Source organism: Somniosus microcephalus, chromosome 2 (genome assembly GCF_052327205.1).
Source record: "Somniosus microcephalus isolate GS21.2 chromosome 2, FLI_Smic_1.0, whole genome shotgun sequence".
NCBI lineage: Eukaryota > Metazoa > Chordata > Chondrichthyes > Squaliformes > Somniosidae > Somniosus > Somniosus microcephalus.
Window position 1 is genome coordinate 176,184,362 of NC_140988.1, and position 17,580 is coordinate 176,201,941.

Consider the following 17,580-nt stretch of genomic DNA (forward strand, 5'->3'; position numbering starts at 1 on the left):
CTGCTGCACAGAGTGCAGATGAGGTCCGTCGCCTGGCAGAGATGAGCAAACAGGCCCGGGTCAGACACACGAAGCTGATGGCTGCAGTGGAGAAGATGCCTGAGTCAATAGATTCATTGGCTGGGAGTATGTTGGACTTCGGGGCAACAATGGAGAGGAATCTGCAGGGCTTTGGGGCAACAATGGAGAGGACTCTCCAGGTGTTCGGGGAAACAATGGACAGGTCTATCCAGGGCTTCGGGGCCACAATGGACAGGACTATCCAGGGCTTCGGCCCAACAATGGAGAGGACTGTCCACGGCTTTGAGTCGGCAATGGAAAGGACTGTTCAGGGCTTCAGACAATCCCTGGAAAGGTCTTTGCAGGGCTTGTCCGAGGCAGTGGAGCGGTCGGCTCCTGCCTTGTCCGAAGCCATGGGAAGAACTGTCCAGGCGTTCTCCGAGGCACTGGCACCTGGCACACAGGTCCTCACTGTTGCCACGCAGTCACTTGCTGGGCTCCTCCACAGCCAGATTGATGCAACGCGATCTCTCACTGCAGCCACCCTCTCTGCATCAGATAGGATCACCCCGGGCCCTTCCACTCCCGTACAAGGCCAGGAATCCGTGGAGCCTGCGATTGTGGCGGATGAGCCGAGCCGCTCCCCTCAGATAGCCAGTGTGTCGTCCGGCCATGGTGCAGGTGTCCTGTCTCGGCAGGAGACCATTGCACATGCCAACGCTGGGACGCCTGCATTGCAGCAGCCACCACCTGCAGGCCACACTGCTTCCAGCCATGGTCACAGCAAGCATCCTGCGTCCGCACCCTCCAAGCCCAGAGGTCGGCCAGGCCGTACCTCAGGGGCTTCTGCGCTTCCAGACAGTCAGCAGGTGTCCCCCAGCCTTGAGCCCGCCACTGGGGTGCAATTACGTAGGAGCAGCAGTGAGGGAAGGGGCCGGGCACGAAAGAGAAATCGTTCTCCCTCAAGGGGCCAGTTGTAGAGGGAGGTGCTGAGACATTTGTTTGTCCAAATTCAAGGACACCCTCACCTGCTGTTATAGTTGCAGAAGGTTTGTTGAGTTTTGCGGCTTTGCCGAACAGGTCACAGTTATTTTGAAAGTTATGGTTTCTGCTCACATTACATTGTTTAGCTGTAATGAATGACTTTTGTGTCAATAAACAGAAGTTTCAATGTTGCTTGGTGCATGTGACTACTTTCAGTGATGCTGGCATGCAGAGGCCCTCAAACATCCAAAGTGCGCATGAGTTAAGACGCTCATCATTTCGCCACAGGGGTGTCGATACGAGTCCAGAGGAGCCTCTGACGTATGGCCCTTCCACTTTCAGCAGCCCTTCCGTCTTCCTCCTCCTCCTCCTCCGCCTGCTCTTCCTCCTCCTCCTCCTCCTCCTCCTCATACTCCTCCTCCTCCGCCTGCTTGTGCAGGGTCCGAGGGAAGGTAATGAACGGACGCGTTCGCCTATAAAGGGCATCTGTCACTTGCCGGCTGCAACAGCGGACTGCAGCCTGAGCGACAGTCGCATTGACCCCAATGGCTGACTGAAAGGATCCGTTGGCATAAAAATGGAGGCCATCAGTCAGTGTAGCCTTCATGGACAGAGAGGTTCTGCAGCGTTCACGCGGCTGCAGATCCTGACCAAGCAGGTGGCACAGATCAGTAACAATGTCCCTCCAGATTCGGAGCCTTCCCAAACACTGCTCCTCCGACATGTCAAGGCTTGTCACCTGCTGCCTAAAGACCCTCGCAGCATCCTGTCGGATTGGCCGACCTCCATTGCCCCTCCTCCTTCTGGCCAATCCCGGCCCTCTCTCCCGCCGGCTCTCTGCCCCTTCACAGTGTTGGGCGGTGAGGCCGTCGCCCTCCAAACAAGCTCCCATTCCGATGCCTGTTGGTCAAAAGGCTTTTAGGTGTAGTGGTGCAAGTGCTTCGGACAGGGTTGAAGGTACCAAGTACTGTAAAGCTCAAATCCCAGAACTCCGCTCCACATTAGCTCGCCAACTCTCTCTAGCAGCGAGCGCAATGAGCAGGCCAAGTGGCAGAAGATTCTGCACTGAAGCTGTCCCCTTTAAATAGCACCCCCCTACTCCGAGAAGGGCCTGTTAGCCCTCCCTCGAACTGTCACTAATAGCGCTGGGCGCTATAGCTCCGGGCGCCACACAATATGTGCTCAGGCGCTCCTAAAAGGTGTTGCACACTGAAATGACATCATGAGCTGCTTGCGCTCATGGGCGCGCGCAAACACTTAGCGCAGGCGCTAAATGTATAGTCAATTTCTGAGTCGGTGCTATCCTCATAGCGTTCGCCCCAACATAGGGCTTCGCCCCAATTCTAGGTCTCTTTAGGCGCTCAGCGCCGGCGCTACCAACCCAAATTCTAGGCCTATGTGTTTGCCTGGTGTGTAGATCAGTTCAAAGTCATATCTTTGCAGCTTCATCATGAGTCGTTGAATCCTTGGAGACATCTCATTCAGATTTTTTTTTATGATGGCAACCAGTGGGCTGTGGTCTGTCTCAACTGTGAAGGTGGGACGTCCATATATGTAGCCATGGAACTTTTCTAATCCAACTACCAAGCCTAGACATTCCTTTCAATCTGGGCGTATCGACACTCCGTATCAGTCATAGACCTGGAGGCATAGGCAACAGGCTTCCAATCTTCACCCTCTGCTTGTAGCAAGACCGCGCCTACGCCATCCTTTGATGCATCCGTTGACACTTTGATTCTCTTTGTTGGGTCAAAGAAGGTGAGTACAGGTGTGGTTGTCAGCACTGTTTTGAAATTCATCTACTCTTGTTCATGTCTTTCTGTCCATGCAAACTCATTTTTTTTATGTAGCAGGTCTCGCAGACAGGTTGTCTTCGCTGATAAGTTAGGAATGAACTTTCCAATGAAGTTTATCATCCCCATGATGCGTAGTACTCCTTTTTTGTCAGTGGGTCGGGGCATTTTGAGTATGGTGTTTACTTTTTCCATATCTGGCTCTATTCCTTTACCAGATAGAATATCTCCTAGGAAAGTGACTTCCTGGATGCCAAACTGACACTTGGCTTTGTTGAGCTTCAGTCCATTCCAGCGTATGCTCTGTAGCACTTTAGTCAGTCGCTCATTGTGTTCTTTCAGTGTGGAGCCCCAGATGATGATGTCATCAACATAGACCCGAACTCCTTCCAGACCTTCAATTATGTGTTCCATCGCTCTATGAAAGATTTCAGGTGCAGATATTATCCCGAAAGGCATTCTGAGGAAGCAATACCTGCCAAATTGTGTGTTGAAGGTACAGTATTTGGTGCTCTCTTCATCCAGTTTTAGTTGCCAAAATCCTTGTGAGGCATCGAGCTTTGTAAAGTATCTGGCACCTGACATTTCACTGGTGATTTCTTCTCGCTTGGGAATCTGGTAGTGTTCACGTTTTATGTTTGCATTTAAGTCCTTTGGATCCATGCATATTCTTAGATCATTGTTCTTTTTCTTTACACATACCATGGAGTTAACCCAGTCTGTTGGCTCTTCGACTTTCCTGATGACTCCTAGTGTGGTCATTCTGTCCAGTTCATTCTTGAGCCGGTCATGCAGGGGTGCTGGAACTCTTCGTGGAGCATGTACCACTGGCTGAGCATCCTCCTTTAGCTGGATCTTGTAAGTGAATGGTAGAACTCCAAATCCTTTGAACACATCCTGGAAATTATTTACTACAGACTCCACTGAGTCATCTGGTCTGTTTATGGCACAGTTTATACGGTATACTCTCTTGACCAGTTCTAAGTCCTCAAAAGCTTTGTCACCCAGTAGTGAATCAAGTCCTTCAGCCACAACAGAAAACATGAGATGATGCACTTTGTCTTTGACTGTCACTTTACGTCTGCATACGGCTATCTATTTTCTGTCCATTATAGTCCTTCAGTAGTACTGACTTTTTCTGTATTTTGGGCTTTTCTTTCATATTTTTAATGTCACTCATACTGCTTAAGTTTGCTTTTGCCCCAGTGTTCAGTTTCAATGTAACTAATGCTCCATTTACCTGCAGTGGGATCATCCATTTGTCCTCTTTTACTGCATTAACTTTATGTTCAGCATTGTCCATATCTGAGGGCTGCACATTTTCTGTATCCTTTTTGATATTGTCACATGACACCACTCGTACAAAAAATGCCTCACCTAAATCAGTGTCCTCAATCATATTGACTTGTTGCCCTTTCTTTGTTGTTACTTTTGAAAAGCATTGTTTGGCAAAGTGATTCTTTCCATGACATTTTGTGCACATTTTTCCAAACGCTGGGCATTGCCTTAACTGGTGTTTGTAACCATAGCATTTACAATTAAAATTTCCTTCCTCTGATTGCTTTTCATTTCTGTTCTGCCCATGTTTCTTCCCCTTGTAGGACACAGCACTGACAGCAGCACTTACTACAATTGCATCATTATTGATTTCACTGAAAGCCTTCGCGTGCTGTCGAGCTAGCTCACTGGCTTGGCATATTTTCACAACGTTTTCCAATGTCAGTTCGGATTCTCTCAACAGACGTTCCCTGACCTTTTTATCATGAATACCAAACACAATTTGGTCACGAATCATGGATGCTTTCAGCTCAGAGAAATTACATGTCTGTGCTTTCAGTTTCAGATCAGTCACAAAGCTATCAAAAGTCTCATTTTGCTGCTGTGTCCTTGAACAGAACACATACCTCTCATAGGTTTCATTCTTTTTGGGAGAACAATGTGTATCAAATTTCTTTAGCACGTCGTCTAATTTGTTTCTGCTCTCCTCTGGATTAAATACAAATGTATTAAATACCTCTATCGCCTGTGGGCCTGCAACCGTGAGCAGCAGCGCTATTTTCCTTGCGTCTGGCTTCATACCGAACCCGATGGCAGCAATGTAGAGTTCAAATTGTTGGTTGAAAGTCCGCCAATTGTAGTTGACATTTCCCATGAGATTCAAAAACTCCGGTGGCTTCAAATTCTCCATGTCGCGTTTCACAATTTTGAGCAGATCTTCACCAATCCTGGTACCATGTTATGTACATTAATAACTAGACATTCTTATTATGAACAGCTAGCTTCTAGCTAGTCATTTATTCAGTACACGTTCTCTAGGTACAGCATCTGGAGAGATTCAGCATGTGTACTTCTGTGTGCAGGCAGCCATCTTGACTACTGCCTTCTGGGTAGCCTAGTGCATCGTGGGTAGTGTAGTCTTAAACACATACAACTAAATATACAGCTCTATACAGCTCTACAGCTCCATCTAGTGTACCACTGTAGAATGACATGTTATTGATCATTACACCGTGCATTACCCAAAAATTCTCGGTGTGTGGTGTAGAGTTCGGTCTTGTCCACGTGGGCAAAAGCGAACTTGTAAAACTTCTTGAACATGTCCTTTAATAGGGCCTGGTATAGCTGCTCTGTTTCTTTGGGGCACCACTCCGGTAAATGTACCTCGGTGAGATTTAAAATCATGGAGGCTATCGCGTAGTGTACCCCCTGGTACAGCATCTGATCAGTGGGGACTAGTACCAACCCATTCCCTGGTCCCGTGGTGGTGGTGGGGCAACCTTCCCTGGATAACCTCGCCGCCTGCACCGTGGGCGGGGGCTTACGGGGGCGGGTTACCAGCTCAGTGGCATTGACTGGGATCGGGGAGAATGGGACTGTGCACGCCTTCAGGCTGATATCCCACCTCATCCCCTCCCCGGCATCTTGCCACTGCCGGTGGAAAATAATGGATATGCCTGCGAGGCAGACCTTCTCTGACCCCCACATACAGATATAAATCCTTTGGTCCGGTTCCCACCACTTGTTCCAACACACGCTTAATCCTACATGAGTCCCTGTAATCGTTCAGTGGGTGTTGTTCCCCAACCGCTCCCACTCGACTTTGGGGTTCCTCATGTCCTTGCTCAACTTTCTGAGCCATCACCACCTATCCAGAGGAATGTGTCCTTTGCACATTAAACATATTCGCTTTCCAACGGTGATGCTGACCCTCGTGATAACGACTCGTACCCTGGGGCACAGGAGGGAGGCCTCCCCGTACGTAAATCCGGTTTGGCTGAAGTACTGAGACGAATTGGACCCCAGCCATCCTGGCCATCTTCCCTCATGGACATAGACAGCAGTTTCCTCCGCATCCTGTTCACCGCTCCCATCGATCGCTATGGGCGCTCTGTCTCCCGAACACCCGTAGATGTGGGAGTCCTGGACGTCGCCCCGTCTTTCAACGCTTATCCCAATCAGGGCGAATAGGATCACGATCCCTTCCATCCTGAAAGTCTTTCTGCAAAAAGATGTAAAAACATGCAGCCAGTTCCCCAAGAGATTCTCTGGCTTGGTGAAGCATGGACAGGTCCCGCGACCTCGACCCAAATACACACTCTTAACAGATTACTTAACTTAAAACTACCCATCACCTTATTTAACTTAAATCAAAAACACCCAAACTTAAGCTAAATAATTACACTTTACTGAAACTAAAACTTAAACTAAAACGATATACATTCGCTGCCCATCTCCGGGCGGCCAGGCTAATCCCTGGTTGGACTGCGGCTCGCCACTACCCCCGGCGTGACTGCACCATTCTTCACTGTTGGTCCCTTGCAGCCCATGGCTACTGGCTGAGGACCTGTGTCCTTGGACCTCTCCCTGACTCGAGGGGCGGGCCTTGGTAACTGGAGGGCTGGTGACCATGGCTTTCTCGGCTGGGGCTTCCATGGGGACCTTCTAGGGGCTTTGACGGGTGGGGCTTTCTTGGCCGCTGGGCCTTTTACCCGAACCGCTGCTCCCCCAGGCTTGGCCTCTCCCGAACCCGGGCAAGGGGCAGGTGACTCTTCGCAGCCTGCTGCTGCGAGCTGAGAGTCTCTGTCCCCAGGTCCCATGGCTGGGTCTGGGGTGGGGTTTCTGACCTCAGGTCCCTCCCTCTCTACACCTGGGTTAGGGGCGGGGTTTTCGCCCTCAGGTCCCTCCCCCTCGTCTGGATCCCAGAAGAGTGGGGGAGTGTCCCAATCGATGGGTGGAATGGCCCCTCCCTTCAAGCAAGCCACAGCACCTGCCTGTGCAGTCTGTGGACATTGCTCCTGCTGCAGGCTGAGGATCTTTATCCTCAGACCTTACCCCAACTGGCTGCTTTCCCCTTTCAGGTGTAAACAGCTTACACTGGTTGATATGGAACCATTTTGTACGCCGGGGCATCTTCACGGCGTATACCATGGGGCTAATACTGTAGGGCCCCATGTACAATGGCTCCAAACTGCCTACTCGGGCATAATTTCTTACCATAACCTGACCTCCTATCTCCCACTCGTGGTGCTTTCTCGGTTCGAGCAGCAATCGGTTACTCCGATGCTGCCTTCCCATGTTCCCAGCCGTCTGCTCATGGACCTGCTTCAGGTGCTCAAAGAGATTTTGGGCAAACCTGTCCCGGTTTACCTCCCTGAGCTGACCCTCCGTGAGCACCGGGGCTAGTACATGGGTGGGGGTCCGCATAACCCTGCCAGTCATTAACTCGTACGGGGAATACCCCGTGCTCTTAGACTGGCTGGCCCAGATCCCCATCAAAACCAATGGTAGGACCTCGGCCCATTTACGGGGCGAGTCCACCGTCTCCTTTCTTAACCTTTCTTTGAGGGTCCGATTCATGCGTTCTACAATCCCCGATGGCTGGGGGTTGTGGGTCACGTGCCATGTCCCTTCGATGCCTAGCAGCATCAGGGTGTTCTGCATCACCTGTCCGGTGAAGTGACTCCCTTGGTCGGACTCCACATACTGTGGTAGTCCCCACCTCAAGAACACTTCCCGGACCATGATCCTGGCAGTACCCAGAGCTGTGGCAGTTCTGCAGGGAGAGGCCTCTACCCACTTGGTAAACACGTCCACCAGGACTAGGCAGTACTTATAGCCTCCCTGGGCGGTGGGCAGGGGCCCGATGTAGTCGACTTGTATCGACTGCCATGGTCCCTCTACCCTCTGACGTGTCCCATAGGGACCTTCCTTTTGTGGGGGTCAGGGTTGTTCGCAGCGCACACAAGACAGCCTGCACAGAACTCGCGGACATCGTCCCTGAGTCCCGGCCACCATCCCGCCTGTTCCATCCATTGCCAGGTGGTCTCAGGCCCGGGGTGTCCCGCTCCTGGAACCTCGTGGGCCAGTTGAAGGAATTCCCTCCGGTGCTGCTGCGGCACAACCCAATGTTTGCCGCTGGGTCGTAAACTCCACACCCCGAGAGACGCTTGCCAGCAGATACCGTGCTGGAACCGTCTACATGGATTTTGCGGCCTGTGGGATGTATCCCGGCCCGTAAACCTATGTTTACTTCCCAAACCCCTTCAATGGAACACCGGTGGGCTGTTCCAGGATATACCATGTTGGCTGCGAGCTTTGGCTCACAGAGACCCTTCACCTTCAGATCCATCTGTGAGAGGAGCAAGGTCCAGCAGACAATGCGGGCACTGCTCGCTGTCCCATCCTTGATCCTCCCGTCCAGAAGCATCTGGGTGGGTGTGTGATGGGTGAGGAGGGTGATGGGAGAGGTGCCTGTGAAGATCAGTGATCTTTTCACAGCCCAATGTGTGGCCAAAAGATGGAATAGCTCCTTTCCACATCTGTGAGTATCCTGGAGGAGTAGACCACCTGCTCTTGGAGCAGCACAGCACTCAGGCTGTCCCCGCTGGCTGCTACCTCCAGGAAAAACTCTTTCCCCCCACCTATGGCCCCTAAAGCTGGCGCAGTCTGAAGTCTTTCTTGAGCCTGACAAATGCTGCCTGGCAACACTCATCCCAAAGCCACTCCACTCCCTTGTGTAGGAGTCGGAGCAGAGGGCTGCGGTGGCTGCATAGTCCTCAATAAAGTATCTACAGTACCCGGTTAGCCCTAGAAATGATCTCACACCCGTTACTGTGTTCGGGACTGGTAGTTCTTCTACTGCCTCCCTCCTAGCCTTATCTATGGCCCTTTCTCCAGCGCGCACGGTCAGGCCGAGGAATTTCACCTCCTGCTGGCCGATCCGCGCCTTCTTGGGATTTACCTTGAAACCCTTCTGCCCTAGCAGCTCCAGCAGCTCAGCCAATAGTGGGCCATGCTCCTCTTTCAAATCAGTGAACAGGAGCAGGTCATCCACATATTGAACCAACTGTCTGTGCTGGCTAAAATCCTTCAATCTTTTGGCCATGCACTGATGGAAAATGCTGGGGCTGTTGTGGAAGCCCTGCAGCAAACAGTTCCACATGTACTGTTGCCCTTTAAACGTAAAGGCAAACTTGTACTGATCCTCCCTCCTTACAGGGATGGACCAAAACTCATTGGAAACATCCAGCACCGTGAAAGTGGTCGCGGATGCTGGAATACTCCCGATGAGTTCGGCAACTGCTGCTACTGTGGGTGCGCAGGCTGGGATGTTGCTATTGAGCACCCGATAGTCCACCGTAGCCCTCCAGGAATTGTCCGGCTTTCTGACCGGCCATAACGGAGAATTCACATGGGTAGCTATCGGTCTCAGAGCTCCCTGCTGCACTAACGAGGACATGGTTGCTTCCCTGGGGAAGTTATACTGCTTCTGTGGTCGGGCCATGGGGTCCCCGTCTACGCTGACCTCAAACCCTGTGACCCTACCACTGTCGTGTTTGTGAGTGGCAAATGTGGCCAGGTGGGCCTGCTCAAATGCCTGGAACTCCGGTGGGGTGTTGCTGACCATGAGCCCAAGGTTATAATCCTCTTTGGGCTTCATGGTGCAGAGGGTCCCCTTCCCTTCCTTTATCTGGTTTACGACGACTTCTCCGTTCTTTACTCTACCTGCCCCCCAAAGGCAGTGATTCCTCAAATCCACTAGGATCCCGTAACCCACGATAAAGTCGGCCGGCAGGACCCCTCTTCCACCCTCCACGTCCCATCTCATCAGGGCACACGTCCACTTGGAGCGGAGCGGTCCTAACCGAATGGCGAGCGGGATGGAAAACGAGCCAGCCTGTTCTCTACTCGTGAACCCTGACAGACTGTATGGGACCCCGCTGGAGAGAGGTGAGGTGGTGGGATTAGCTGAGTAGACCACGGTGCATGATGCCCCCGTGTCTAATAGATAAGTCCTCGTCACCTTCTCCACCTCCATCTCCAAAAGGGGTCTTTTCCACTCATCATACCAGAGAGAACACAGATAAACAGGCTGCGCTGGCTCTAGTCACGGCTGTGGGTTGGATGGGGTGGACGGGGTGAGAGCACCGGTGGTGGCTGCTACTCTCCCCTGGCCAGTCAGTAAGGAACTCATGGCGTCCAAAAGTGACTCGACCTCTGCGGAAGGGGTCCCTGCCCCTGCCGTTTGGGCTGGGGCTGTGGGATACTTTCCCTTGTTATCTTTCCAAGGGTTTTTGCACTCCTTCCGCCAGTGACCATCCTTCCCACACCTGTAACAATTCGTCTTTGTGTTGGGGGGGTTACTCCCTTCCTGGTGCCACTCTTTCCTACCCAGTCTGGGTTTTATCTCATGCACCTTTCCCTTGGGTGGGTGTGCATCAGCTCCCCGACCATTTTTATAGGCCAGAGTGAGCTGCCTAATTACCGTGAATTCGGTGGTCTGGGGATCTTTGGGGTCGAGCCAGGCTTCTGCCTTGGCCCGGACCTGTGGCAAGCTGTTCGCCACCAGGCAACGGAGCCAATGGGCCAGGGAATCCCTGTTCAGGAACGCTCGGTCCAGCGTCCCCGGGCAAGCCTTCCGGTACACCGGCCACAGCCGGTCTGCAAAAGCCTGCGGGGTTTCCCTGGGAGCTGGATCGTCTTATCCACGTTGGAGAAAGGACTTCCCTCGTCCATCCCCATGGCCTCCAGTACCGCATCTCTAAGCTCCTCGTACCCGCTCCGCCCCCTTTTACACTCATCAGAGAGGGATTGGAGGAGATTACACTCCAGGAAGAATAGCAGCATCTTGGCCTTCTCAGCGTCATTGCAGTCGTTGATGCTGGCTGTCTGCTCTATTTCCCTGAAATGGATCGAGGGGTCTCCCTTTTCGGAGAGCTTCGGGATATGGTTGACCATAACCCTAAGCTGTTGGGTGTTAAAGGGTAATACGAGCTGGTTTTGGAGGGGTCCCTCATTGTCGCCATTGGCGGGTGGGCTGAACCTCCGATGCCGCGCTGGGCACATTGGTCCCGGCTCTGACCTCTCGGGTGGGGTTTGCTCTACCTCCGCCTCCACCTCTGGCTCCACTCCCGGTTCCACTCCCCTTGCTGCCAAACCTCGCTGAAACTTGGCGCTACGGGTGGTGGCTGTCTTGTTTTGTACACTTTGTACAAAAATAATAACTTGCAGGACAACGGAGCATTACAGTTTAAACTCTTTCATGAAACATCAGGTCTGTGATCTCAATCATACAGCACAGTGGGGACAAGATGGAGTTAGGACCCCCAGCCCTGGGTCTTCTAAACAATAGTAGTCCTTACAGATGCCTGCAGGCCAATGACAACTCAGCATGTGATCACATGTGAATATAATAAGTATTCCTTACAGATGCCTGCGGGCCAATGATAATTCAATATGCAAATGTTACATCCCCTATCTTTTAAAAGAAAAATGTTATGCATTACTTTTAAACCTTTCTTCTACCTAATGTTCTCAGTAGCATAAACATATAAGTAAACTCAACATTTAACTAGCACTGAAAACATCTCAATGTTTCAATAACGATGTACAGTTTTTTTTTGGGGCAGCGATCCGCCTACACCCGTTGACAGTTCACAAGTCAAGGATAACACTAGGCTTGACCTCTCGTCCCGGCCTTGTGTGGTATGGGACTGAGCATGCTCCTGAATCGGTCAACAAATCAGGTTCAGGTTTAGGTTCAGGTAAGTATGATGTGTTTTGTGTATTGCTCTGTTCATCACACTCTGTTGAACTGATCCTCTCATCGGAATGACGGTGTTGTTCCTTGGTGTTCAGGAGGTGCCTGCGATTGCAGCGGTGCACTTGTCCTTCTGGGGTGCGGACGTGATACGATCGCTCAGTGTCAGCTGGCTGGATGATGACTGCTGGCTTCCAGTAGTCATGCTCCTGGATTCTGATGGATTCTCCATTGTGCAGCGGCGGCAGTAGTCTAGCTGACCTGTCATAGTATCTCTTTTGGTGTTGCTGTCACTGTACACGTTTTGCATGCCCTTGCTTGCAGCTGACGACCTCTGGCTGCAGCTGCTGGTTGGTGCTTGGAAGGATTGAGCGCAGTCTGTGGCTCATCAACAGCTGTGCTGGTGACTTGTAGTTGTCAACCGGAGTGTTGCGGCACTCAAGGAGACTGATGTAGGGGTCTCTTTTGTCCGCTTTGGCTTTGTCCATGAGTGTTTTTGCAATCTGGACAGTTTTTTCAGCAAGGCCATTACTTTGAGGGTAATGTGGGCTTGATGTGACATGTGTGAAATCCCATGCCTTGGCAAATGACTCGAACTCTTTTGATTTGTATTGGGGGCCATTGTCTGAGACTAAAGTCTCTATGATGCCATGCCTGGCAAAGGCTGCCTTTAGCTTGTGGATCACAGCTGCAGATGTGGTGCTGTGAAGCTTGTCCAGTTCAAAAAATCTGCTGTAGTAATCAACAGTCACTATGTAGCCTTCGTTGTTCCATGTGAACAGATCCGTTGCTGCGACCTGCCAGGGCCTGTCTGGGATACAGTGAGGTATCATGGGCTCTTTGACATTTGATGGGCGGCGTTCTAGGCAAATGGAACATTTTCCGACAATGTCCTCAATGTGTTTGCACATTCCGGGCCGAAACATAATGTCACGTGCTCTTAGTTTGCTGGGTATTCCGCCACCAGCCCCTCCCAACTTTGTTTGCATTTTTCCATGCCCATATGTCCAGCATGAATTTTTGTCAACATCTCTTCTCTGAGACTGAGACTTGATCCCGAAAGGACTACAGATCACGAACCCACTCAAGTCGACCTACAACACAGACTATGCTGAGAGACTCTGCCATCGTACCTCTCGCACACTCCTCAACCATCTCGTACACCAGCTCTACAGCAGACGCCGCAACCTCGAAACTGAGATGGAGTCCATGTTCTCAGCCTGTGCTCAGGAGACAGCAGACCAGCTACGAGACACCGCCCAGCAGACGAGGCAACGGAACTACGCTGCCTACATGCACACCAAGAACAGGAAGCTTGAGAAACTCGGCATCACCAGCAGCAGCAACCAAGCCTCCCCCGGTACCACGGTTGAAACCACAGGGAAGTCCATCATCAACCTGTCCGACCACACCCTTCAACCAGACGAAATTGAAGTTCTCAGCCAAGGGCTCAATTTCTGCCCCACCACCAAAATGGACCCCATCGGTCTCGCGGCAGACACAGAGGAATTCATCAGGAGAATGAGGCTCCGGGAATTCTTCCACAAATCCCAAGATGTCAGCAGCAAACCCAATGAGACAATCAATGATCCAGACCAGCAGACAGAGGGATCCGCAATGCAGCAACCGAAGAAGAAAGAGTCAAATTGGACCCATCCGGAGGGTCGCTGCCCTAAGCTTGACATGTATGCTCAAGCTGTCAGGAGATGCATCAACGCCAGATTCATCAGCCGCACTCACAAGACAGTCCAGAATGTCACCCGAGCACAACGCAACGCCATCCACGCTCTCAAGACCAACCGCAACATCGTCATCAAACCAGCAGACAAAGGAGGAGCAATCATCATACAGAACAGGACGGACTATTGCAAAGAAGCATACCGACAACTGGACAACCAGGAACACTACAGACAGTTACCCGCAGATCCGACCAAAGAACACACCCGCCAACTCAACAGACTGATCAAGACCTTCGATCCAGACGTTCAAAGCATCCTACGCACTCTCATCCCACGTACTCCCCGCATGGGAGACTTCTACTGCCTCCCAAAGATACACAAAGCCAACACACCCGGACGTCCTATCATATCAGGCAAAGGAACCCAGTGTGAGAACCTCTCTGGATATGTCGAGGGCATCCTGAAACCCATCGTACAAGGAACCCCCAGCTTCTGTCGTGACACTACAGACTTCTTACAAAAACTCAGCACCCACGGACCAGTTGAACCAGGAACACTCCTCACCACGATGGACATCTCGGCACTCTACACCAGTATCCCCCACGATGATGGCATCGCTGCGACAGCCTCAGTACTCAACACCAACAACAGCCAATCTCCAGACGCCATCCTACAACTCATCCGCTTCATCCTTGACCACAATGTCTTCACCTTCGACAACCAGTTCTTTACCCAAACACACGGAACAGCCATGGGGACCAAATTCGCACCCCAATACGCCAACATCTTCATGCACAAGTTTGAGCAAGACTTCTTCGCTGCACAGGACCTCCAACCAATGCTATACACCAGATACATCAAAGACATTTTCTTCCTATGGACCCACGGCGAAGAATCACTGAAAAGACTACACGATAACATCAACAAGTTCCATCCCACCATCAAACTCACCATGGGCTACTCCTCAGAATCAGTTTCATTCTTGGATACACAAATCTCCATCAAAGACGGACACCTCAGCACTTCACTCTACCGCAAGCCCACGGACAACCTCAGGATGCTCCACTTCTCCAGCTTCCACCCTAACCACGTTAAAGAAGCCATCCCCTATGGACAAGCCCTGCGAATACACAGGATCTGCTCAGACGAGGAGAAACGCGATGGACACCTACAGATGCTGAAAGACGCCCTCGTAAGAACGGGATATGATGCTCGACTCGTCGAGCGACAGTTCCAACAGGCCACAGCGAAAAATCGCATAGACCTCCTCAGAAGACAAACACAGGACACAACCAACAGAGTACTCTTCGTCGTCCAGTACTTCCCCGGAGCGGAGAAACTACGCCATGTTCTTCGCAGCCTTCAACATGTCATCGATGACGACAAACACCTCGCTAAGGCCATCCCCACGCCTCCACTACTCGCCTTCAAACAGCCGCCTAACCTCAAACAGACCATCGTTCGCAGCAAATTACCCAGCTTTCAAGAGAACAGCGACCACGACACCACACAACCTTGCCACAGCAACCTCTGCAAGACATGCCAGATCATCAACACAGATACCATCATCACACGTGAGGACACCACCCACCAGGTACATGGTACATACTCATGTGACTCAGCTAACGTTGTCTACCTCATGCGTTGCAGGAAAGGATGCCCCGCAGCATGGTACATCGGCGAGACCATGCAGACACTGCGACAATGGATGAACGGACACCATGCAACAATCCCCAGGCAGGAGTGTTCCCTCCCAGTCGGGGAACACTTCAGCAGTCAAGGACATTCAGCCTCCGATCTTCGGGTAAGCATTCTCCAAAGCGGCCTTCGAGACAAACGGCAACGCAAAATCATTGAGCAGAAGCTGATAGCCAAGTTCCGCACCGATGAGGATAGCCTCAACCGGGATCTTGGGTTCATGTCACGCTACATGTAACCCCACCTGACGTAGGGTCACCCAGACTCGAGTCGTCGTTGGCTTGTTCTCTCTACACAGGTGCGGCCGGACCTGCTGTGATTTTGTTTTTCATACAGACCCCAGCATCTGCAACATTTGACCCCTTGTGACCCCACCTCATTGTTCTTTGATGTAATGTTTTCCTGACGGACCTGTTTGGACACCATTTACACCTTTGACTGCTGTGATTATCTCTCTGCCGAGGTGTGATAAATGGCAGTTAGAAAGATTACCTGTAAACATCTGACATTATTCTCTGACTATATAAGCTGTGTTTTTATGCATCTCTCCACTTCACCTGACAAAGGAGCAGCGCTCCGAAAGCTTGTGATTTCAAATAAAGCTGTTGGACTATAACCTGGTGTTGTGTGATTTCTTACATCTGAGACTGGTAGGGATGATGGTTTTCTCCCCTTTGAAGACGATTCCATTGATTTTTGACAGTTTGTCTCTGTGGTTCCAGAATTCAGATATGCTCTGAGGGCATTTCCTCCTTTCCTCAGACCATCCTTCATGTATGCTTGCTCAGCATTGTGAGTTGTGCATTTTTCTGTGTTCTTGCTTGGATCTCCTTCAGTTTTGAGTCACTCACAGGTAAGCTGTTGTACACCATGTGCACCTGCGCATCCATGCCTTCACTGTGGCTCCTGTCCTGGCAGCTAAGAGACTTTCTGGAGAGCGTGTCTGCGATAGGAATGTCTTTGCCTTGACGGTGAATGATTGTGAAGTCTTACTTCTGTAGCTGAAGGATCATTCCTTGTAGCCTTGGTGGGGCTGCGGCTAATGGCTTCCTCATGATTGACTCGTGCGGCTTGTGGTCGGATTCCACAATGACTTGTCGGCCATAGACGTACTGGTGGAAACGCTTACATCCAAACAGAATTGCATATCGCTCTTTCTCGATTTGAGCATAGTTGATTTCACTGTCTGTGAGAGATCTGGAAGCGTAGCCGATGGGCTTTCCTTCTTGCAGTAATACTGCACCTAGTCCGTACTTTGACGCGTCCACTTGTAGTCTGAGCTCTATGTTGGGGTCAAAGTCGGCAAGAACTGGTCCTGGTTCTCTGGTCATCGTCGTACGTGTCTTCACATTGCTCCCTTTGGGGAACTGTATGAAGTGGTGGAAGGATTTCTGGCCACCTTAACGCTCCTTCCGTGACCGTAACCATCTTCATACCAGCCATTAGGGTGATTAGTCCTATGGCGGGAGGGTTTTACGGGCTCCCACAACCCATACGAGTGGGGGGTCCACCCACACCCATGGACGCAAGTATCCCGCTGGATGTCAACCCAGAAATTAGAGCCAGGGCTCCGACTCCACTTGCCGGGATTGTCTGGAGCGGGGTTTGAAACCCTACACCTTCTGGCCCAGCGGTGGGGATGCTACCGCTATGCCAAAGGCCCACTCCAGTTCTCTGGTGATTAGGTCTTTCATTTTCTGAAATGCTGTGTCATGTTTTTGTCCCACAGGAACTCATTGGATTGTTTGAGCAACTGACGCATGGGTGCGTTGATTTCAGAGAGGCTCGGGGCAAACTTGGCTAAGTAGTTAACCATGCCTAGTACTGTCTCTAGCTCTGCACGGTTCTTCGGCGGCTCCATCTTCTTGATGGCGGAGATTTTCTCTGGATCTGGCTTAATGCCATCAGTTGAGAGGCGATGCCTGAAATAACTGATCTCGGTGGATCCGATTAAGCTTTTCGCAGGGTTGAGCCAGATACCTTTCTCCCATGATCTTTGTAGCATCGCACCGAGGTTCCTGTCATATTCCTCTCTATTCCTGCCATAGACGAGAATGTTGTCTACGATTGCGACTACTCCATCGAGGCCTTCATAGGTTTCGTCGATCTTCCGCTGGAATTCATCCTGAGCTGAGATAAGACCAAATGGTAAACACAAAAATTGGTAGCGTTCAAATGGTGTGTTAAACGTTGTTAGCTTAGATGACTCTTCCGTGAGCTTGATAGTCCAGTATCCTGATCGTGCGTCCATTAAACTGAAGTAATGTGCTCCCACTAGCTTGGGTGTGATGTCATCTAGCGTTGGTAGAGGGTAGTGAGGGCGTTTGATAACCTTGTTCAAATCTCTGGGGTCGAGACAGACTCTGAGCTTGCCTGTACGTGGTTT

General features: G+C 51.2%; 1 protein-coding gene across 1 annotated transcript; it reads left to right on the forward strand.

Moving 5' to 3' along the window:
• The first annotated feature begins 14,064 nt into the window (after window positions 1–14,064).
• LOC147123135 (uncharacterized) lies at window positions 14,065–15,432 on the forward strand. Its single transcript, XM_086004144.1, has one exon. It carries the CDS (start codon window positions 14,065–14,067, stop codon window positions 15,430–15,432), a length of 1,368 nt encoding a protein of 455 aa, XP_085860270.1.
• Window positions 15,433–17,580: the final 2,148 nt, after the last annotated feature.

What these genes read in the sequence shown, in the direction of transcription:
- LOC147123135 (XM_086004144.1), top strand. Translation starts at nt 14,065, where the DNA reads ATGGACATCTCGGCACTCTACACCAGTATCCCCCACGATGATGGCATC.